The 24,169-nt window shown below is 30.0% G+C and overlaps 4 protein-coding genes across 4 annotated transcripts; all 4 read right to left on the bottom strand.

Annotated features, from left to right (window-relative positions):
• Positions 1 to 1,504: 1,504 nt before the first annotated feature.
• Positions 1,505 to 10,851, bottom strand: LOC136976852 (uncharacterized). The gene is made up of 6 exons (XM_067272240.1): positions 10,829 to 10,851; positions 10,589 to 10,753; positions 10,251 to 10,523; positions 8,595 to 8,861; positions 2,401 to 2,517; positions 1,505 to 2,325 (listed from the first exon to the last, which is right to left on the bottom strand). Exons 1-6 carry the CDS (start codon positions 10,838 to 10,840, stop codon positions 1,642 to 1,644), a joined length of 1,518 nt encoding a protein of 505 aa, XP_067128341.1. The 5' UTR covers positions 10,841 to 10,851; the 3' UTR covers positions 1,505 to 1,641.
• Positions 10,852 to 15,475: 4,624 nt separating this feature from the next.
• On the bottom strand, positions 15,476 to 16,194 carry LOC136976833 (cuticle protein 10.9-like). The gene is made up of 3 exons (XM_067272221.1): positions 16,155 to 16,194; positions 15,956 to 16,066; positions 15,476 to 15,851 (listed from the first exon to the last, which is right to left on the bottom strand). Exons 1-3 carry the CDS (start codon positions 16,164 to 16,166, stop codon positions 15,495 to 15,497), a joined length of 480 nt encoding a protein of 159 aa, XP_067128322.1. The 5' UTR covers positions 16,167 to 16,194; the 3' UTR covers positions 15,476 to 15,494.
• A 3,327-nt stretch (positions 16,195 to 19,521) lies between these two features.
• On the bottom strand, positions 19,522 to 20,166 carry LOC136976851 (cuticle protein 10.9-like). Its single transcript, XM_067272239.1, has 2 exons — positions 20,059 to 20,166; positions 19,522 to 19,839 (listed from the first exon to the last, which is right to left on the bottom strand). The coding sequence occupies exons 1-2, from the start codon at positions 20,164 to 20,166 to the stop codon at positions 19,522 to 19,524; spliced, it is 426 nt and encodes a 141-aa protein (XP_067128340.1).
• A 2,318-nt stretch (positions 20,167 to 22,484) lies between these two features.
• Positions 22,485 to 24,052, bottom strand: LOC136976832 (uncharacterized). The gene is made up of 3 exons (XM_067272220.1): positions 24,030 to 24,052; positions 23,413 to 23,865; positions 22,485 to 23,333 (listed from the first exon to the last, which is right to left on the bottom strand). The coding sequence occupies exons 1-3, from the start codon at positions 24,036 to 24,038 to the stop codon at positions 22,812 to 22,814; spliced, it is 984 nt and encodes a 327-aa protein (XP_067128321.1). The 5' UTR covers positions 24,039 to 24,052; the 3' UTR covers positions 22,485 to 22,811.
• Between the last annotated feature and the right edge of the window lie 117 nt (positions 24,053 to 24,169).

The raw sequence follows: 24,169 nt of genomic DNA, 5'->3' as shown, positions 1-24,169 counted from the left end.
TAGTTATATATAATACAAACCACTATAAAAATAATAATTAGAGCCATAGCAAAGTGCGCTTTGTAACTCTTATCAATATATGTACCCAATAAACTCTTTTATTATGGAAATCATCAACAATAAAACTATTTAATTTTCATTAAGAATCGTTCTTCTATTATTCTAGTTTATCCTTTCAATTTTTTTTATCGGTTAAAGTTTTTTTATATATATTATTGATTTACGCATTAGTGACTATGGATAAAAAATTGATCTGGTATCAAGTTATAAATCAAGATTTAATTAGATTTTTCCTCGTGAAAAATGAATTAAATTGATGTTTTCGAACTCCTTCCTTTAATGAAATTCTGTTTCCGTTTTTCTGAACGTGTTAAGTTGATTAACCCTTTCACGCTTGATATGTTTCACATGTAGAAATTAACGGAAACATCCTCGTCTTGCTAACGATGGAATAAATATTTGAACGGCTCTATTCATGTCAATGACATAACTATCGAGAGAAAAAAATAGCCCAATTTTATAAAAAATATCATTACTTTTTAGTAAAAATTGTTATTAAACTTTTTTCCATCTTCATTAAACTTTTAGAGGTTGATTTTTTTTTGAAGAGAACAATAAGTCATCTAGAGGAAGGATTTTCCTTTCGAGGTCATAGGTTAAGATCAGATATCTCGTAGTATGTAGTATGATATTTCACTAAAGCATGATTCTATAATAATTATATATATGTAAAGAAAAAAATAACCTAAATTATAGATAAATTTGCGGAAAGTTCATCCATCTCGCTATTTCTAGTGACATAGTTCTTTTTATATGGAACATGCCGGAGGCATTAAGATTTCGAATTCTTTGACGAAAAATCAGCAATATACAGCAATAATTGAGGTAATGAGCGAAAATTTGGGAAATTATTCCCGCTGGTAAAATATTATAGTCATTGATTTTGCTGATAATATTTAATGGTTGGATGAAGCCCTTCATGCATCTTCGAATCCCAATAAGAGAAAGCTCGGAATAATTTTTGTTTTTATTTTTTACATCTACTTATGCAAATTTCGACGATTTTCACCCCCCGTGAGTCCTTAGAAAATTATTATGTAGCTTAAAAATATTTTTATAATAAATTCGTTTTAGTATTCTCTCCACTATTTTATCTTGGAAAATTTAATTATACGATTCAAATTCGGTTTATAAATTCTACAATCTAACCCTTTCTTATATGTTTCTTCTATGGATTATGGATATTTCCATTGTTGTATCGTTTTAATTGAGTTTATTGCTAGAAAAGATCTTTAATATTCTGTTTCTTAACCGAATTTTTGACTGCTAAAAGGTGTTTTTATCATAAACGTAATCTGTACTGATGCTGCATGAACATGGAGGCTAATTATTATTGTCAGATACCATATAACAATTAACCCATATCATAATCATTTACAACATTCACGCGCTTACAATTTCAATGATAAGATTACAGATTTCAACATGCAAAATACTTTATTTATCAATATTATTATACAATAAATAATTGCTTAATAATTATCCCATGAAGTGCCAAACACCGTACTACATATAGCAGGACTATAATATATTAAACATTAACTGGATTGGAGCGCCAAAAATCTTCGGAAAACAATTTATTTAGTTTGATTCGTTACTTGGAGGATTGCTTGGTGAAGATGGTTCATTTGATGTAACTACTTTAACTAGCGGGTGGGAATATGGGTATACGTTATGAGAGGTACCCGATGGAGTAAGTTGTCTCTGGGGTCTCGGTACTACAGTGTTCCTTACAGGTTGACGACCCTCGAATATTTGTGAGACGTGAGGATGATGAGCATCTGGTATGATCACTTTGGTGACCGAAGGATGCCCATCGAGATGAGTTCCTGGAGCAATAACTTTAGTTACGATAGGATGAGCGTGTGTTGGGTACACTAATCTCGTAATTGTGGTTCCCGAGGGAGTGTTCTGCCTCTGAGGTCTAGGAATAACGGGAGGTCTCACTGGTTTCCGAATGGGTTGTTGACCCTCGAAAATTGGAGGAACGGCTGCACTCGCTACCTGCGGTGGGGGTGCTTCTACCAGAAAAGTTACGTCTGCAGGATTTTGATTGGAAGCACTGGGTTCATTGGTTTTTATCCTCGCTCGATATCCGTACTCATCAGCTTCGTACTCTACGTGTCGGTAAACTCCAAAAGGGTCTACGTAACCATAAGTACCTTTTATGGTTCCAGATTCATCACCGGTTTCTTGCCGAGTTACGGTTGTTCCAAATTCGTCTTTTGTTTCGTAGCCAAAATTATACGGTTGGGGTTTTTCGTGCTAAATTACATATATCATTTATATTATAATTTCTATTCATTTATAATAATAATAATAATTAAACATATAACTTACATATGGATCGGCTAGATAGTCTTGCTGCCGTGCAATCCTGTTTTGAGCTACTTCAGCGCTATTTTCTCCGTATTCGACAGAAAACGAAGATTTTACCGCTAAGAAAACTAAAATAATCTGAAAATATACAACAAGAATGTAAACTTACATCTTTTTTGGCTCGTCGAACGGAAAGAAAGCTTTCAGCATGGGAAAGACTATACTTACTCGATACCACATTGTGATGATTATGTAAAATTGAAGATTATCATGGCTTTTATAGAATTTGTCAGCTAAGGGTGGAGGTGTCATGTTAAAAAAAATTAAACAGGACAATGTGGGAGGAGAATACTATTTATGAGCATCTGGTGACCTGGGCCAGGAGGTAAGAAGAGACAGGGTGTTATTCAGATTTCACTGTGTTAAATATTTATCATTAGTTGTTAAGATTGGCATTGACTACATCAGCATTTACTAGAAGGTTAGCTCTTTATTCTCGTATCTCTTCTTTGACTAAGATATTGCTATCATCATTGTCTTGGAATTTCAGACAATGACATCAGATTAGAATAACATGAGTGAAAAAAGGGTGGAAGAATCTTGGATTAGCTTATTTTGAAGCATTGCAACAGGAGTTTTCGGTTCTGAAAGGACCTTCCAACGATTTAATGTCAAAATAAGAGGCTATAAACAATCGAAACGAATATAATTTCCTAATTTTTGAATTAATAAATGCAACGAAGTACTTTCGATTCAAGTGAAAACTGATTTAACTTGGAAATTCTGTAATTAGGACTTCAAATGATAATTTTTAATGGTTTGACCTCATTCTTTACTAATTTTCTTTTAAGTTTCGCCCGCCAGTAAATGACTTTTTCCTTTCTTCTTCTCAAAAAATAGTTGAATGTCTAACATGTTTGAATATTTATTAATAATATGAAGACAAAATTTAAATAATTAAAAATATAATTTTAATTTCAAAAGAATAAAATAGGGGATCAAGGTTATAATAGCAACGACACTTTTGCAAAGTAATTTTCATACTCCATTGGACGAATATAGATGTTCCAATGAACTAAATCAATCGTAACAAATTATAGAATTTTAAACAATGAACTTTTTGTTACGATTAACGTTACAAAAATAGTTACTTTAAAATGTTTCACAAGAGGAATACTCGATTTGTATTTCTATTCAGAGTAAAGCAAGATTTTTAAAGATTATATTGATAAAGTTAATCCTGAAATAAATGTATTGTATACAAAAATAAGTTATATATACACGTATATATATATATATATATAACAGTAAAAATTGGCGAAACGGCATTCCCTCCAGAAATAGGAACAAGTGTAACTTCTTATCTGTTGCACAACCGAAATTTTTATCAGATTGAATCAACAGTTAACTAATTTTCTTACATGCTGACTTATTACACGAGTGAATTGAATCAAAATTAAATTTTATATTTATATATAAGGTAAAAATGTATATAAAACATAAAAGAAAATAACTCGTAATTATATATTAAACACGTGCTTTCGTGTTTCCTCGTGTAAGCTTATCTTTATTCATCAAATAAAAATATAAAAAAGTTTTAAAAATTTATTATTTTTAAAACTTTTAAGAATTTAAGATAAATATTTTTAAGTAATTACTTGGATTGTAAGTGGGAAATGTATTACATCCCTTCGTATTGTTATTATAAAATTTTATTAAAAATATATATATATACATAATTAATCTATAATAATTACGCTTATAATTGCTACATATAGTCCTATAAAAGGTGAAGGGCAATTAAAATGCAATTACCTATTTCATGCATTTATGTTCAACAATTTTAAATGAAATTAATCATAATTAAGAATTAAATTTAAAATATTTTTAACTTAAAAAAAATTAAAATATATTTACTAAATTATTTAAAATTATAAACATTTTATTTACATTTAATTATGAGTAATGTTGTTGTACATAAGAAATTTTTAAATAATTAATTTAATATTTATAAATTAAAATGAAAACAAAGTAATTAATAAATCACCGTTTATTAATGTTAATTATTTATTTTAATGATTACTACGTGAACAGTATAGGAAATATCAACAGATATTAACCTCATTAATTAAGTTTAAAAAATAATTAAAATGATTTTAACGTAGTTAAATTCTAATTTTTTGAAGTTTTACGACTTTCTTACATAATGTAATTATAAATATTCAGCGATGTAACCCGATACCTCATTTTTCAAGTGTCAAAAAAAACATAAACCGGACTCATGCCAACTATTCATCATCTGTCTTAATTTTTATTCCCTTTTAAATAAAATTTATAATCATAATTATTAAAAAATAATAATTTAAATTATTTTCATGGCAATTTTATGTAATAAATAACAGTAATACGCCAGTTATGACTGTAAATTTCCTTTATTTGCATATATTTTAATCGAGATTTTAGTTTAAATTCATAATTTATACATATACATGGTTTTCAACAGAGAATCTGTGCTATAAATATATAAAGGATGATGTCTAGTTTGATTTATATTAATCTTTAAAAATGAAAATGTTTTTAAAAATATGTTTTTATATAAGAATATATTAAGTTTTCCTTTAAATATTTAAAATTTTAATTCATTATTTAAATAGATAAATAAGTATATTTCAATAGAAATTTCATGCTATTTATGTAAAGGGTGAAGTCTAGTAAAGTGTTTCCAAAAAAAGTAAATTCTTTAGAAATTATATATATAGAAACTGCATATTTTCTAGTACTTTCCTCTAAATTTAGTATGCTAGTTTGATAATTGTGTTTATACCTTTGCTTTCGAAGAAATGCCGAGGATCTATAAATTTATCTTTCATCTCAACATTAACAACTGCATAAAATCATTCATGCAAAACCTACAGCTTAATAGAAAAAGTATATTTAATTATTTATAAACATTTAAATGAAAAATTTTGATATATTTTTATAGATTAAAGACATAAAAACCTCGATTTACCAGAGATTCTTTTGATGATATAAAGGAAATTATGATAAAATATGTTTATAATTCGATTAAATTAAATTACCGATAAAATACTCAATAGCCCAGAGGAAGAATTAAAGTATCTTGAGCATATAATATTTTATATTTATGTATAATTTTTGAAATAGACCGCATAAATTTATTAATAAACAAAGATTTTATTTCGCTTTCGGGAATTGATACCAAAGATATTTTTCCTTTTACATGCTGTGGAGGCAGGGCGGGATTAAAACACGTGATATTAAGCTACAACATATAAGACGTCCTTCCTCCTTCAAATAATAATAAATTTAAAAACTGCGAGGCCCTAAACCAGACGTCTGGCTTAGGGAAAAACTTCCGGAATTTTTCAGGAATGGTCTGTTACAGATGTGTCAGGCCCCATACTGTTCCCTCACTACTACCTCACCTCTCGAATATGGACCTGGATGAATCCATACTGACAAGTGAGTATGATTGAAAACCCTCTTACTGCTCACAAGTCAGAGACACAAGAAAGGCCCTACACCATAATCTTGTATTGTGTGGCCCTAAGCTGTAACTTCTTACGTTATATGTAAATCTTATATTGATGCAGGGCCTCGACAAGCGTAGTCTTACGAGGTCTATATAATATTTTATATAAATCTGAATCCAAAATCGTTGTTAAGCATTTTTGAGACCCAGAACAATTTCTTTAGAGATACCGATAGAAAACAAACGTATCAATAATGATCAGTGAGATGAAGCACGTAAGAAGGCAAGGCCCACTGGCCCTAGCCATGCGTGTATCATCCAATATTTAATATTTTATAAAGCCTAGGATTTCCGCTAGTACTGAATTATGAATACTGAACCAAGGGTGAATGTTAATAAACACATATTTGTGCACTTACGAGCGGTGCTGTCGAGAGTTTGTATTGAGCCGAGGGTAGAGCGGCTTCCTTTTGCCTCTTAACGGGCCTCTTTAGCCATTGTTTTTAATAAATGGAAAAGTATTGTAGAATGTTTATAAAAAGTAGTATTAAGCATTTTAATTTCTATTATTAAAAATAACATACATTTTTATAGGGGATAGGAACCGCTACGGACTGCTAAGTTTTCTCAGGTCCGGGGAAAATCCCAGCTTCTCCGTTCAACGGCCCTTCTTATGAGGCCTCTAAAAGCGAGAGGCCCTAAGCAAGATTTTAGGTTACCTATGCATAAATCACTACTGCTTATTGCAAAATCTTATTATTTTTAAAAGAAAATTCCGTGTTAAAAAATGATTTTAATTATTACGTATCGAATATTAATCGATTATGGAAAATCGATTTGTCCACTAATTTATGTCAATAGATCTCATTTATTTTGTAACGAAACTACATTTTTTCCGTTTAATGTTCTGTTTCTTTATGAGTAATTATATTCATGAATAATTATTAACTCAGTAAACAGGATTACGTTTTTACTCTTACCTGAAAAATTATGTCAAATACTATTAAAACAGGAAATGACGTTTCTTATAGAATATATCATAATTCTGCCATCTAGTGAGAATAATCAGTACTAAATTAGTACCGAAAATTTTTTTAAATTATAATTTTATTTAAAATTTTAATAATTTGATAGTAAGGAAATTAATTTTATAAAATAACATTTTAATTATATTTTGATTATAAAATGTAACCAATAAATAAAAATACTTGGACTTTGAATAAGACATGATTTCACATAAGTTCAAAAATTAGTTTGGCCACTAGAGGGCTTATTCAAAAATATTAACCATTTAATAATTGTTTTGTTATAGTTATATTTTAACTACTTTCTAGATCTATTTAGACTATATTTTTAGCTTAAAAATATTAATAAAGGCTTATTTCAATAAAATTTGATAATAATATTCGATTAATTCTTCATCAAATTATAAAAAAATGTTTATTGCCTGCATAAAAGCCCTCAAGCGGTGATTTGAAGAATTTTGACTTGATAAAATAATTATAATTAAAGTTTACGTATAATTTTTAAATTTTGTAAATTTTTAATATTAGAAAATTTCATAAAGTTAAAATTTTAATATTAATATAATAAAAATAACTATATTTTTAATTTTTTATTTTAAATTAAGAGGCTTTCATGACGGTAGCCATATTTAAGTACTTATATAAAGTCACGTGAAAATACATTTTTAATAACTTATAATTCATATAAAACATTTAAAATATCAAAGTTTAATATTCATTCAAGGTCTTAAGTTATAAAATTTATTACAAAGGAATAAATTCTAAATAATTGCCAGAAAGTAATTTAAATAATAATGAAAATCGGCATTACTTCTTCGCTCCGACGGAACTTGAACTATTATAAGCATTAATAGAACTATTCATTAGTAACTATATAAAGTTCAGGTGATTTTTCGTACATCCACATTCTAGAATTGTTTTAGAGCATTGACGCCAGCCATTTTTTTTCCTTAGAGTTAAAAATAACTCTTAAACAACGTTTTTAAAGCGAAAAATTATCGAAGAATACTTCTATTGTTATCTATGTAACTCCTTTGACCTCTTCTGATGTTTATATACTTAAGTCTTCCGGAATCTTCGGTTATAACAACTATCGAAGTGTTATCTGTCAGTTTTGATTTATGTCAAGAAAATTACCATTAAAATAGTTCAATTATAAGGAAAAAATCATGCATAAGTTTCCCTATTTTATACTATGTATCATAAATCATTTTATCTTAAAGTATTTTACAGCATAGATGCACAAAAAAATTAAAAATAAAATGGTTTAGAAGTGGCATTTAAAAAAAAATAATACAAGATAAGTAAACACTGACAAAAAATATACAAATTTTATTTATCGTTGCTTAAAAACTCATAAAATTAGCCTACATCTTTGATAAACCAACCGTGTTAATCTTCACTTTCATATATAGCTGCAAGGTAAAGCAGTTATAGATAATAAAATATGTCCTTAGCCAAAGTGATACATTATAATGTCTCCCGGCATTTCTTTGATTGTTATTAACCTGAAAAAGTATCTTAAAACTGGGACAATACTTTCTACAAATGACTCTTTATTGAACTACATGACACAATACTTAAATTTATACACAATACAAGAAACAAGGGAAAAAAAAAAGGCGAGAATCCCATATGAAAACCTGAATGAAATTTTCTTAGTAATAATGATCAAGTATGGGTTCCAGTTTCTGTACAGGTGGGTGAACAGGTACAGGTGGTTCGGCGTGAACACCTACAGCAGCCGGATTCTGATTGGCAGTTCCTGGTTCATTAGTTCGTACTTTGGCGCGAAATCCGTGTTCATCAGCAACATAATCCACTTGTCTGTATATTCCGTGTGGATCCGTGTAACCGTAAGTTCCCTTTATTCCACCATGGCCGTCGCTGCTTTCTTGCCTATTTTGAGAGCCACCGTATTCATCTTTTGTCTCGTAGCCAAAATCGTACGGTTGAGGAACATGCTAGAAGCAAATGGCTCAAGCTTATAAATTAGTCACTTACAAGATTAAAATTCAATGTTGCCAGCTGTGTTACTTACATAATCTTGTTTTATAGCTTGGTATGGTGAATCATAGTAAACGGGTGCTTTATGATACGGAGGATAGGCGACGATTACAGAAGCGATGCTGGATAATACTAAAATCTTAAGTAGACAGATACTCGGTTTAACGATGAACGAAGTGAAGTTTGAATACATATAAGAGAGCAAAGTACTTACCTTCAACATAGTGGGTTAAAGAGATCTGAGGGAAGCGTGGTCAGTCCACTTATATATACTGCATATATATATCTAGCGTAAAATATAATCTGAGAATTGTGACGAACAACAATAAAGAAAATTGTCGCAGTAAAACAATCTGATGGGAATCGCAATTGGGCCATCGCTGTCCAGGGTACATTATCCGGGTGTGTCGATACAACATTCCAACATTGTCCCCGTAGGAATACATAGGATATCGATATATGAAAAACAATTCTCAATGAAGGAAATTGTCTGTTTTCAAAGGAATTTCATTGTTCCTTTAAAATGTTTCTTATTCTTTTTTACTTAAAAGATGTTTATTGCGTCGATTGAGGTTAAGTGAAAATGTTAAAAGGGGCAAAGGAAAATATATATATATATATACTGTTACGTATAATTTCTGTTTAGCTTTCAGAAACTGTTAATTAATTTTCCTTCAATATGTATTGAAATAAAGAGTAATTTTATATTGTAAAATAAATAATCAATGTACTTATTCCGTTGTAACTTGACCGAAATAGATTTTTAAACATAAAGGAGTTAGTTTAATAAAATTGTTGCTATTATTTAAATAAAATAAATTTAAATAAATGTATTTTTATAAATAATATAAGTGAGCCTAATAAAGAAAGTAGAACTGATGGAATTCCCACGGTCAGATAAAACGAGTGACCGTATTTACTCAAGACTGAACACATAACCTGTTTGCATTATCCGATTTAGGGCTTGACTTTAAGATAACATTGAAAAATTAGTTCAAAATCGTATATAAGCAGAAGTTTTTCTAGAATCATTCAGATAAAAATCCGATTAAACACTTGCAGCTCTCGTTTTTCGAAAAGTAAGGAGTAATGCTCGGCAGGAAAGCTAACTTTTCAAATGTCTTTCATTTGTGTTTTGTAATTATACGAAGGAAGTGTTATAAAACCTTATGATATCGTTTAAACAAGACAAAACTGAATTCATATAGATACCACACCTTTATTTACAATGTAAATATTCTGCCATACATACATACATACTGTATATACAACAATTTACTTGACGTACGAACAATTCTTAAATGAATTTATAATGTTTAATAGTGTCCGGGGCCGTATTTCCTTACTGGTGGTGGAAGAGGTTTGGAGTGATATTGATCAGAGAAAACTTCTACAGCGGCTGGGTTCTGGTTGGCAGTGCCTGGCTCGTTGGTTTTAACTTTTGCACGGAAACCCAATTCGTCGGCTATGTAATCGACTTGTCTGTATGTGCCCCAAGGGTCAACGTATCCATAACTTCCAGTTTTTCTACCATGGCCATCGCTGCTTTCTTGACGGTTTTGTTTGCTTCCATCTTCGTCAACGGTTTCGTATCCGAAATCGTATGGTTTTGGCACATACTAGAAGAGTAATGGACATTAAAATTCATGCATAATTGTTAAAGTTTGATAGAATTAAAACTTACGTAGTCATCCTTGGGGCCATAGGGACGAGGGCCGTAAGGGGCATAAGGACGTGGTCCTAAAACTTTCAGAGGACGAGGTCCGTAAGGAACTGGACCGTAATCGTCATAGACTCTTCTTCCAGGGTGGGCAAGAGCCACAGTTGCAAGAACGAGAACGATCAATACCTGCAGAATATATAAAATTCACTTAGTTTTATACTATAGAAAGTTATTTAATTAATAAGTATCCTTGTACTTTACCTTGGTATACATGATTGTTCGGAGTGAGGTGTCGATTGTGAAATTTGCTCAGGCTTATATACTCTTCAGTAGCTCATTGAAGTTATGTTTAAAAAAATATTGATCCCATTTCTCATCAGGTTTTGGGCGAGGTTCGAAAGAGAACGAACGAAAAACTATATTGGAGACCGGATCCACCCTTCTGTGGGTCAGTTGGAGACTTGTTAATAAACACCTCAGGGTTAATGTGCTTTACGGTTATCTGCGACATCCATCTTTCTATCACACTTTCACTATTAAAAAAACAACTTTATATAAATATATTATACAATTTTCTACACATGTATCAATATTAATTATATTAAAAATTCGAGTTTACATCTTACAATAGGAGAAATAAAGTGTTAAGCTACCAGTATACATTATTACATGGCATTTATGCAAATAATTGGTTATGAATATTATTATAACTTCTGTAAATAAAATATTATACAACTTTATAACGTAAGTAAAGTATAGTTATTAAATATGTTCAATTGATTCTACATTAATCTATTTTTATGCATTACAGGTTAACACATTGTATAGACAAATACCCAATTAATTTCTTACTAAGCGTGTAATATTATATTTATTAAAAATATATTATTTAATAATTTAAAACGTTGCTAGTTCAAGGACAAGCAACACATTAAAAATATGATACATAAAAAATTACTTGTATTACTTATGCAGATATGTCCTACTGAGATAAAAATGGAAAAAATTGTTACAACTAGATAATGGGTGGAGTATTTTGAAATAATTTTGACAATATACATTTTTCAGAATTTTGATTAATTAGTATTTTAAACAATAATTGAATTGAAAGTAGTGTTTACTGAATACATGATGCAATATATATCTATACAAGTTTTAAAACTAAGTTTGAGATATACTAAATTAGCTATTTAACTATTATTAAACATACTTAAAGTTCATCATATTATACAAATTTTAATTATATTTTGTATAAATTTAAAGCTTTAACTTAATAAAATATAATTTAATTAGTTAATGGGCTATGTTAGTAAGTTTAACACTGTTAATTCTGTTATTATTAATGGATATTGCTTTCAAGGTATCACACATAGCATCACAGAGCATAGAAATAAATATAGATGGAGTCATCGAGGGGAAACTGGCCCTTTAAGGAGCAAAAGAGAGTCGAGAGCCTGTATGGGACCCGGGGATATAGATATCTGACGGCTTAAATATAAATATATTTTTTCTTTTGCAAATTTAAAAGTATAAAATTGAGGAAATTGCAAGTAAAGGGTAAAAATAATTAGTTTCAGTTGTCGCCAACAGAGGACAGAGTTGATGTATAAGGTATTTTTCCATCCTTTCATATAATCCAATTATAGTTAAATAAGAAAATCTAGGTCTATAGTTCATAAGTCAAGCTATGTCATAGAAAATTTACTATCAGAAACCATGCTCCCTTGTGTCCAGATGTGGGCGACCCCGTAACTAGACTTATCAACAAAGTTATTATAAAAAATATTATTCATCATATTCAACAATAAGTCAATTTATGCGTTTTAAAATGTTCGTACGTGAATTTTTTGGTCATAGAGCTGCTCTGATTATTACTATAATAGTATTTTTTATGCAATTGTATTCGTTTATTTCTCGTTTTAATAATGAAATTATTGAATAAGTCTATTATATATCCTACATCGTTAGAAAATTACATTGAATATATTAACAAAAGTAAAAAATAAAATTTAAAATCTTTATTTTTACATGAAATTAAATAGTTTTATATAAAAATACTTTAAAATTATAGACTTTATAATGATGGCCAGGACTGTCAAGAACTTTTATGAGGGCCGGAAAACAGAAGGCTCCGTTATGCCCCCTTATTCATTTGTTTTCGAAGAAAAAAAAAAGAATGTTTCTTTATTAATAAAAGCAGTCTTAAAGATTTTATATTTTGTAATTAAAAGTTACATGAATTTACAGGGAAACACTTCCTAAGTTTTCTCCGATATGGGGGAAAATCCCCAGCTTTTCCCTTTTGATGACGTCGAACGGACAAAGCTTTGGGGATCCAGGATTGAATTCGAACGTTCGAAAAACTCTAGAAATTCTTTGGGGTGGTCTATCCCGGATACGTCGGGCCAGTCCCTTCTCATTGTGAGGCTGAACGAATCCACGATAAGTATGATTAAAAGGCCCTATTACTGTCCACAAAGCGGTGTCAAAAATGAAAGTTTCTACTGTATATAATTATAAGCTTTATAAAGGAAACGTTCCCCTCTCTCTCTCTCAAGGAATTAGGAATTATAGGTGTTAACCTTAACATTCTGTAAGGCCTGTAGCTGTGAATCTTCAACTTTTTTGTCGTAAAACTTGACTTTTCACTTACACGCCTCTCCGTTTCGTCTTATGATAAATTTTATTTATTTATTTAAATCAAAATCAATGTTTCCTGTACATATTTAAAACTGTTTTTCTTTACTTGCGTTAGATTTAATGTTTACAAAATACGTCATAAAGTATTTTAATTAAAAACGGATATCTTAAACCCGTTAAAATTAAATGAAACTCTAGTTAAATATAAAAAAAATATAATAAATTTTAATTCAGTTTTTATTTTTTTTTATTCATGGTCTGAAGGTTAATTTTTAAGGCATTCAACTATTGACCTTTAGAGTAAAATACATTGTAGTATAAGTATATAATTTAACATTAAAACAATAAAAATATGAAAAATACTGTTATTAAAAATAGCAAAACTTATAATAAAAATTTATTTATTTTTTATTACCATGGAAATTAAATGGATTACAGTCAAATCTCTGAACAATTACCAATCTTGGAACATAGAAATTCGGAAGTGGCCGTTGCATAGAGGTTATTTTTTTAAATTCCTGAAAATTGGCCACTGTTTAGAAGTAGCCGTTGTTAGAAGGTAGTCTTTATTGGAGGTTTGACTATTATTTATGTGGTATTAATTGATATTAATGAATACAGAATATTATATGTTGCACGTTGGCGTTACTTAATTATCTTACACTTTATTTAAAGCACGTGCAAATAGTTTACCCTTTCATGTCCACCCATGCAATTTTAGCTTCTTACGTTAAATATTTTGAATTATAAAGCGTTAGAAAAGCAGACAATACCGATGAACTTGGACATTATAATACTTGTTAATGTTAATTACATCAGATAAATTTACTAATAATTTTGCAACTTGAACACAAACTATATGGTGTATTTTCTCGGACACATGGCAAATTTCATCACTAAGTTTTCCTCAGTTGACTGAGGAAAACTTAGTGATGAAATTTGCCATGTGTCCGAGAAAATACACCATATAGTTTGTGTTCAAGTTGCAGAATAAGCACCGGCACGGTTTCATAAACACTACATTACTAATAATTTATTAAATTTCATTATAACATACATTAGAAAGTATGCAAGATGAAAAACACGTTTAAATTAGCATTACATACAATTCACGTCGATTTAAACATTCGTTTTGTCTAAATAATGTACAATTTTTCATCAAATAGACGTCATTAACGCACTTTCTCATAAGAAAGCTTTATAAATGATGTCAAATTGACGTAATAGCGTACATTTTTCGGACTTAAACAATGTTTAAACAAAGCTTTAACTTTCATAAATACATAAAATGTATTTTTAAAAAGATCAATAAATAAATAACTTTAATTTTATATACTGGAATTTTGATATAGTGAATGATTTAATCCTTTGAGAGTTCATTGTATCGAGTGCCTACTGAATTTATTAACAGTAATTAGTTTTATTGAAATAATGTACTGTACACTTCATTATCAAGACAATTACCGGATAACATGTATAAAAAAATCTCATTCTGCTGTTAATTTTATTCATGTTATCAACTTGACTTTATCTGTGCCATATAGAAAATCAAGTTGGAAAAATATAACATAATTTCATTTAATTAATTATATTTTTAAATATATAATTCGCAGAATTACTTGTTGTATTCAGATTAAATGTCATTTTTAGAAAAATTCAAGGTGTGAAGAACATTTATTTAAATTTTAAATTTAGTTTTAATAATTCATATTTGGAATTTTTAAATTGTATTTTCTTAATAAAATTACAATTTTTTTGAGTTTTTAATGTAAGATTTTGTAAAAACCAAATAATAAACGTTTATTCTTTTTTTTCCAACGAAGACGAAGGGAAAATACCATAGAATAAAATTAAAATATGATAATGAAGTGGGTATTGAACATGAGATCATAATCAGTAACATGTAGTTCACGTTACTTTTTATTTTATATGACACAGATTACTTCATCAATGACTTTCAACAATCGCCATAAATGCCTTCGTTCTAGTAATTAAAACAAGAACTGATTTTTGTTATTTTCAACCGTACGAACAAGTTTTGAATTAAAAAAAAATTATGTTAAATAAACTTTCTATCGCACCGATTAATTGATCCACATCGATGGCTTTCTTTATAAACAATTTATTTTCAACGCAACGTACAGTACATACAATAAATAATTTAATAAATAAAATACAGAGACAGAATCCACAACCGTATTGAGAAGGAACAAAAATAACGTAAATGATCGAGATATTTACATTATTTAAGTTCCGTTGGTATCGAAATCGGTTTCAGAAATCATCTTTAGTAGTAATCTTTAACAATGGTTTTGACAACGGGGGGTCCGCGGACTGGTGGTCCGAGAGGTGGGAGAGCTGGTACGACCTTCTTGACGGGTCCAACTGGTCCTGGAACTGGATCGGCATCTACCAAAACATCAGCTGGGTCTTGGTTGGCGGTTCCTGGTTCGTTGGTTCTGACTTTAGCACGGAAACCGAATTCGTCAGCGATGTAGTCGACTTGTCTGAAGATACCGAATGGATCAGTGTATCCGTAAGATCCCTTGACTCCTACACCATCGCTGCTTTCTTGTCGGTTTTGGGTGGCGCCAAATTCGTCCTTGGTTTCGTATCCGAAATCGTAAGGCTTGGGTGCACGGTACTGTAAAGGTATGCATGAATTATGTATAGTTTTTTACCGGTATAACTACTTTGAAGGTCCTCGTAACAGAAATAATATTAGGAAATCCGCGATTCTCTACTTACTTCTTTGACTGGACCGTAGGGGCCATCATCGTAGTAAGGTCCTGGGAACCTTTTTGGCGGCCTTACAATACCAGCAACAGCAATACCAGCAACAGCGAACAGTAAAGCAAGCTATAAATGCAGTAAACTAGTTCAGAGAACGGTATACGATAGCGTATTTACATTATAATCCAATATAATTGCTTCTAGATCAACTTACCTTGCACAACATTTTGTAATTGGATTGAATGTGAAAGTGACTTTTCATTTAGTGCCAGGTCCTTATATACTTCTGGACCGCATTTAAAATTGGTTAAAGTAGGTATAAAGGTCATTTTTTCATTAACTGATTCCTTTTGGGTGAGGTCGATTGGCACGTGTGTAAAAAATTCCAATACGCCTTAGAGACATGCATATATTTTGTGAAATTCCTCGTTAAAGGTTATACTTAAACAGAAAGGGTGGAATAACCTAAATAATTGGATAACTTTGAAATTTCAGGTTGCTTTTTTTTAAAACGAATTTTCATAAAGCACAATCTGAAAGATTATGCAACAGACCTCAATAACCAGTTGATATTTTAGTTAGATACGATTGCCAATATTTTAGATGATTGTATGTGTAAAATATTAATAATCTGGGTAATTAATTTCATATATTTTATTAAATCATTCCTGTTAATCCTCTTATAAAACAGCTTTTAATATATGAACTTCTAATTCACTTCAAGTGCACTTGTAGCAATTGGAAATGAATAAGATGAATTTAATGACCTTAATCTGGTTAAATAAAATTAAATTAAGTAGTTTTTAAATGTTATTTACCATTTTGAAGATATTTTAATAATTAATTTATCACATTATAGAGAACTTAGATTGGCATCTAAGATATTTGAAGCACGTTAAATTCACAGGATTTCGATGAATTTTCAGCATATAAAAAACTCAATTTAGAAAAATTTGGTAACATAAAAAACCTATTAGACATAAAACTCTTAAAAAAATTAAAATAAGCCTAAAACTCACTTAAAAATAAATAATAAGGTATTTAATTTAATAGCTATTTAAATTAATAATATAATTTTTAAAACACCTTTATAATTATTACCTATTTTTTAAAATATATTATAAATTATTTTTATTTGATGAAATAATACAGAAAATAAATTATATATCTTGAGGTATTTGAAGATTTTAAAGGTATATTTTATTATAAAAAAGCTTAGACCCTTCTAAACTTCGTTCTATAATTTTTAATTCTGATTAATTTTAATAGAGAAATATTTAAAAAGTAAAATCAATTAATTTTCTTAATAATCACAATTAAATCCATAATAAATCAAAATTAACCTGTTAATTATTAAGAACTTAGCCAGCAATGTGACTGTTTATTAATATTTTTATATATTTATTTTATTATTAAATATAAAAAAAAAATTAATTATATTTATAATTTATTATTTACACAAATTTTCCTAATTAAATTATTAATTTATTAGCTTAAATTTAAATGCTACGATAGCGGAAACAAAATTATGAATTCATTACTTTTAATATTAATTTAAATTAATAAATATGAGTTAAAAAATCTGTTTATAAGTTTTAAATATTAATTACATAATACTGACTTAATTATAATAATTTTTGCATTAAATCTTTAATTATATTATAACATTTTTTCTGTATTTATGTCAAGTACAAAACGCAACAAGTTCAAGTTTATTTTTAAACTAATTTTTATTTTATTTTTATAAAAATCTATAATAAAAATAATAAAATACTAAAGTTTTATTCGTTCAATATCTTTGTTAATTACACAATTTACAACATTTCAATATTGCTTAACATTAAATAAATAAATAAAAAACAAGTTGGCCATTGAGTAATGATATCAGCTGCTTGTAACGGTTGTATCATGTGAAATCAGCAGTTTAAAAAAACGAAAAACAAAATACAAAAAAATATTATTTTTTAAAAAATAAAATGAATTATTTATGAAAATTGTGGTTTTTTTTATGTTAAATTAATTATTACTTGCTGTTTGTAAGAGTTATTTTATATGAAGAAGCTGCTTGCAAGTAACTGTTTAAGCTGCTTGTAAGAGTTGTTTTTTATATGAGAAATTAGTTTTAAAATAGTAAAATAGTATTAAAATGTTTAAATCTTGAAAAAATAGTGTACAATTTATATAAAAAAATGAGAAGAAAACCATGTTTTTTTAGATAATAACTTTTAAAAAGTTGATCATTGAGTAATTATGTTAGATGCTTGTAAAAGCTGTTTTTATATGAAATAAGTGGTTTTAAAAAGGTTTAAAATATATTAAAAATAAATAAAGTAAATTCTTTATGAAAATTTGTGATGTTTTTTCCCAAATAAAATAAGTAAAATATAAGTAAAGTTGATTATTGAGTAGTAATTTAGACTACTTGTAAGAGTTGCATTATGTGAAGTCAATAGTTATAAAAAGAATGCTAAAATATTTAATTTTTTTTAAAAATAAAATGAATTATTTTTGAAAATAGTTCCTTTTAAAGATAATAATATATATATATTTTTAAATGTTATACTTATTAAAGTATCAGCTGTTTGTAAGAGTTATTTTACATTAAGTAATAGTTTTAGAATAGTAAAAAAAGTGTTAAAAAATTAAAATTTGTAAAAAATAAGTATAATTTTTTAAATGAAAATTTATGTTTTTATCAGAAAAAAACGAGTAAAAAGCAGATAAAGTTGGTCATTGAGTAATAATTTCAGCTTGCTGGTAAGAGTGTTTCAAGTATTTTAAAACCATAAAAAAATTCTAAAAAAATAGAATGGATTATTTATGAAAAGTCGTGCCTTTTTAGATAAAAATAATTAGAAAAAAAAGTAGTAAAGTTATCGTGCAATGTTTCTCAATGAACGTTCAGACCTATTGACTTTCTTTATAAATAACATCTAAAAAAACAAGAAAAAAAGGAGATAATCATATAAATTATATAGCAAAGTTCAAATAGCAAAGATTTTCTTATTTTACAAAAAGGAAAATCTCATTATGTAGCAATGTCAAGGATATTGATATAACGGGTCATAAGGTCGATAATATTAAAGGTTGTAATTTTAATTCGGTGTAGAAATATTAATTACTATAATTATATTTAAATACGTTTATTAAACATTTAAAAGATTATTCAAGGGATCGAAATTTAATCTTTTGCAATTATTTATAATCAACTTAAAGAATCTTTTCATCATTTTCTAACGTTGATTAATGAAAGTTGACAAAGTTTTAATAGTGTTAATATATTTTCGTGGTATCAGCTTGACACATCTCAATATGTCATTTCTATCTTTTTTCAAATTAATTAATTAATTGTATGGATTTAATGATGATCGATCAGTAAATTGATGTAATTCTCTTTGTACTGTAACGCTTATTATATACTTTACCGATATAGAAAAGAGACCAGAAAAGACTTCATATATATTATATAAATAGTTTCATAATTTATTACTATAAATAACTCAATAAATAATATACAGAATATTCACAACCGACAAAAACAATCATGTATTGTACTGACCGACTTATAAATTATTTAATATTTAATAATAATATTTCTTAAATGGTCTTGGACCGTATTTTCTGAATGGCCTGACGGGTCCTACTGGTCCTGGAACTGGATCGGCATCTACCAAAACATCAGCTGGGTCTTGGTTGGCGGTTCCTGGTTCGTTGGTTCTGACTTTAGCACGGAAACCGAATTCGTCAGCGATATAGTCGACTTGTCTGAAGATACCGAATGGATCAGTGTATCCGTAAGATCCCTTGACTCCTACACCATCGCTGCTTTCTTGTCGGTTTTGGGTGGCGCCAAATTCGTCCTTGGTTTCGTATCCGAAATCGTACGGTCTGGGTGCATACTAAAACATAAAAAATATCACTCAGTATCCATAATGCACGTTGGTAAGCAATGATGCAAATGGCTAATAAAGAGAGGGAGGAGGCGAAGTGACTAACAAGGTAGTTTCTAAAACCGCCTTGTCTATTTACGCAGCCATAAAATTGCTTATAGATTCATCTTCCTTATGTTATTGCCTGTAAGGCACATAACGAATCATAAGGTCATATAAATTACTTACACGGAAAGGTTTGTCTGGTCCGTAATATCCTCTGTCGTAAAATGGTGGTGGTGGTCCGGCCAAAGCCAAAGCAACACAAAGGCATACGAAAATTACCTGAAAGAACATTTTTATAAACAATTATTAAATAGTAATACATAGCTTGATTTTATAATGCTTAGATTGCTTACCTTAGCAAACATTGTCAGTTGATGGATGAAGTGAGAATGTGATGTCGATATGGAAAAATTGTCCAGTTTATATAGTAAATCCGACAGCGATCTTTTAAAATTCAATCCATGTGAGAAAAGAATTGACAATTCACAAAACGGTAACGCCCATAACTGGTTGAAAAATCCAGATCGAATTAGTGAGGTCGTCGTAGAACCCCCGTCTTAATCTTCCCTCAGGGGACAAGGACATATGGCCAACGCACATATTCACAAAAAAGTTCTCATATTGTAATTTGGTTAGATCTCAAAATTGATTTCGATACAATAGGCACAAAGAGATTAAAACCTGACAGAAGCTGAACGATAAACTTATCCAGTTTGATTAGTTACCATTAGAAAAAACATGAAGAATTTCAATGTTAACTCGTTATCTTACAATCTACAGGTGCTGCTTTCAATGCAAATTATAATGAATTTTTCTAAAATTTTATTAATTAATAAAAAAATATTTTCACTCACAAAATCAAGTATGCACACTCCATACAACGCCTACGTTATCAACCTATATATTTCACGTTTTTTTATGATTAAAAAGTTATGTAAATGGAGAAATATTTAGAAAAATGAAAAATATTTTCTTAATTGTTGATTAGATGACAAATAACTCAAGAGTTATCAGAAAACAAAATTCTTTCCCTTCAAGTCTAATAGACGCAATTAGAGATACTATAGTAAAAGATAATGACGAAAGTAGTAGCAATTTTGGTTATCTCAATCTGTAGAAACTTATCTCCGAGTTCAAAAACCCACTTTAAAATTTTAATTTGCAGGCCTAAAGAAGAAAAATAATCGCTCCACCATTAATCTAATCGATAATTTTCTTTGGATTTTTAGCAATATTTCTTTCAATATACAGTAATTTAGATTAGTTATAATTCTTTGTGTATACACACAGCTTCTATTAATTATATGAATGTAATGGTACCTCCTGCTGTGCTTTTAATGTGTATTTTACCTCTGTCATTTGCATATAAGTTAATTAAGCTGCAGTTTAGGGCCTGGCGTTGTGAGTCCATAGCTTAGGCCTCACTTTTTTACACGTATACATTAGTGTTTAGGTTTACAAGTCAAGTTCGGCCCGACTTCCGTGCTTCTAACGTTTCTACTGTATTGTAGGCTATTTAATAAACCTGTATGTAGTGATGTACCGTATCCAGTATTAAAACCACATAAAAGTAATTTTCCTGTATAGAAATTAAGTTAAATTTATATTATTCCTTAATTAAAAATTAAAATAAATTTAAAAACGTTCAAACATTTACAAGAAAGCTATTATTTTTCTTGGTTAAAATTAAGATTTAAAACGTGTTTATTAAATTACGAAAACAATTTTCGGTATTCATCAATTCATTTTGAGTACATACGAAATATTTTCCTATTACTTTAGATATAAATAACTAAAATGTTCCGAAACAGGTTATCACCAGTTATAAATATCATACTATCTATTCTCAAACGAAGATGGCGTATGAAATATTTATAAGAAGCTTAGTTTATCTATTAGTAGCCTCTTCCTATCTACTCGATACCTTGTTTAGATAGTGAATAAAGTTATAGTTCAATATTTAAAGAGGGGTTTTTTAAATGAGATTAGGAAGAAAAAGTTCGTTAACACCACCCAAATCAAAGGCGTTTACGAACCTTTATGTCGTAAAGTCGATTATACGTGCATTAACAGAATTATTTAACCTATTTTACCGATAAAATTTGAAAAATTTTAATTATCTGATTTACCTACAAAACTGATGAAAGTTTAACTGTGATATTGTTTTCTTTTTATTTTAATTTCTATTGTCACATTTATCATCCACTTTAATTTATTACAGAAAATGGATGCTGTAAAAAAGACATCGTGCATATTTTCTGCATGATTTATGACTTGAACCGAGTTAATAAAAAATATTCATTTATTTACCAATGTTCTTTTAAGAATTTAATTTATTTAGCGGCATTTTATCACGATAAAACTTTATATTAAAAATTAATATTGCTGGAAAGATGATATATTATTATCTTCTATAAAATTTCTCGTGATGAATTTTAGTTTTCGAGAAAATAAAATTATAGTAATTAAAATTTGCATAATTGGTTATTATAATGATGTGCGTTACATAATTAATTTTCGTTTTCAAGAGAAATAAATGGTTAAAATTTGTAGCGTGCATTTGGAACGAAATGAAAAATTATATATAAAGAAGATTTAATATGCTTTATTTATAATTAAAATAGACTACACAAACATATATTTATATATATATATAAAATATAATATATATATATACTGTATATATCGTACATAGCGATTATATACCGTATACGAGAATTGATGTTACAATGAAAACGTCGTAAAGCTGTCGCATCTACAGTAAAATACACGAAAAAGTGGCAAAACTAAAGTTGATGACAAACCAAATTAACGACCTGTGCGTTGACAGAATAATTCCCCTTACTTCAGAACACCGCAAGCAACTTTTGGAACCTTGTTCTCTTGACTTGATGAAGCGACGTCCTGTAAAGTCTTTATCACAATCCGAATTTTTGTTAGTAGCTGGATTTCTTTCCACTTCCTCCTCCGAAGCCACCTTTGTAGCCACCGGCACCACCACCTCCGAATCCTCCACCGCCGTATCCACCTTGACCTCCGGCACCACCGCCACCGAATCCTCCTCCTCCGTAGCCACCACCTCCACGTCCTCCGGCTCCTCCGCCACCGTAACCACCCGCTCCACCACCTCCGTAGCCACCGGCTCCGGATCCTGCTCCTCCATATCCTCCTGCTCCTCCACCCGAATATTTATCTTGGATTCCTGCGGGAGGTGGCTCGACAATGAATGTAGCATCTGCTGGGCTTTTATCTCCCACTCCTGGTTCGTTAGTTTTCACTGTTGCCGTGAAACCATTAGCATCTGCACGGTATTCAACATGCCTGTAGACCCCATTTGCATCAGTGTAGCCATATGATCCTTTAACGGCTCCGGATTCATCGCCTTGTTCTTGACGGTAATGAGTGTTTCCAAATTCATCTTTAACGTCGTAACCGAATTGGTAAGGTTGGGGTGGAAACTGAAATTAAAAATATTTAAGATTCTAAAGGATATTAAAGAAATCGTCACTTGGATAATTGCAAGAATAATAAACTTACATTGTCATCTCCGCCTCTTCCTCCTCCATATCCTCCAGCACCACCACCACCACCGTATCCTCCAGCTCCTCCAGCTCCTCCACCTCCGTATCCTCCGGCACCACCGGCACCACCGGCACCACCACCTCTACCACCTCCTCCGTATCCTCCAGCTCCGCCGCCGCCGCCACCTCTTCCTCCTCCACCGTAACCTCCTTGTCCGCCACCGAATCCAGTGGCTTGTCCGCCACCACTATAACCTCCCTGGCCACCAAAGCCTCCTCTTCCTCCACCACCATATCCTCCGGCACCACCTCCTCCACCTCCGCCTCTTTTACCACCTCCACTGTAGCCGCCTGGGCCACCGCCACCAAAGCCTCCACCTCCTCTACCGCCTCCGTATCCCCCTCCTCCACCGGGTCCACCGGCATCGATCCAAGTAGGGAGGACGAGGAGAACGAAAACAGCGAATACCTGAAAAATATTTAAAAAAAAAAATAAAACTAAAGATTGCTATCTTGAACAAAAATATTCCAGAAATAAAATTTCGAAGTAAGAAACACCCGAGGAAGAATATTTAAAACGTCGAAGAATATTTTTCACAGACTGAATATCTTGCAACTGGAGCATTTACTTACCTTTAACATTTTCTACAGTAAGGTTTGAAACGAGTGATGTGTCCGAAGTGATCGGACCCACTATATATACCAGAGGTGGCCAGTAAGAGGCCAGATCTCTCCAATGGTGTCATCTTTTAACTTTAGCCTGCAGCGTGGCG

This window comes from Centruroides vittatus, unplaced genomic scaffold, assembly GCF_030686945.1.
Source record: "Centruroides vittatus isolate TY-2023 unplaced genomic scaffold, ASM3068694v2 contig_425, whole genome shotgun sequence".
NCBI lineage: Eukaryota > Metazoa > Arthropoda > Arachnida > Scorpiones > Buthidae > Centruroides > Centruroides vittatus.
The sequence above is the reverse complement of the archived record's forward strand: the minus strand, read 5'-3'. Positions and strand labels throughout refer to the sequence as shown.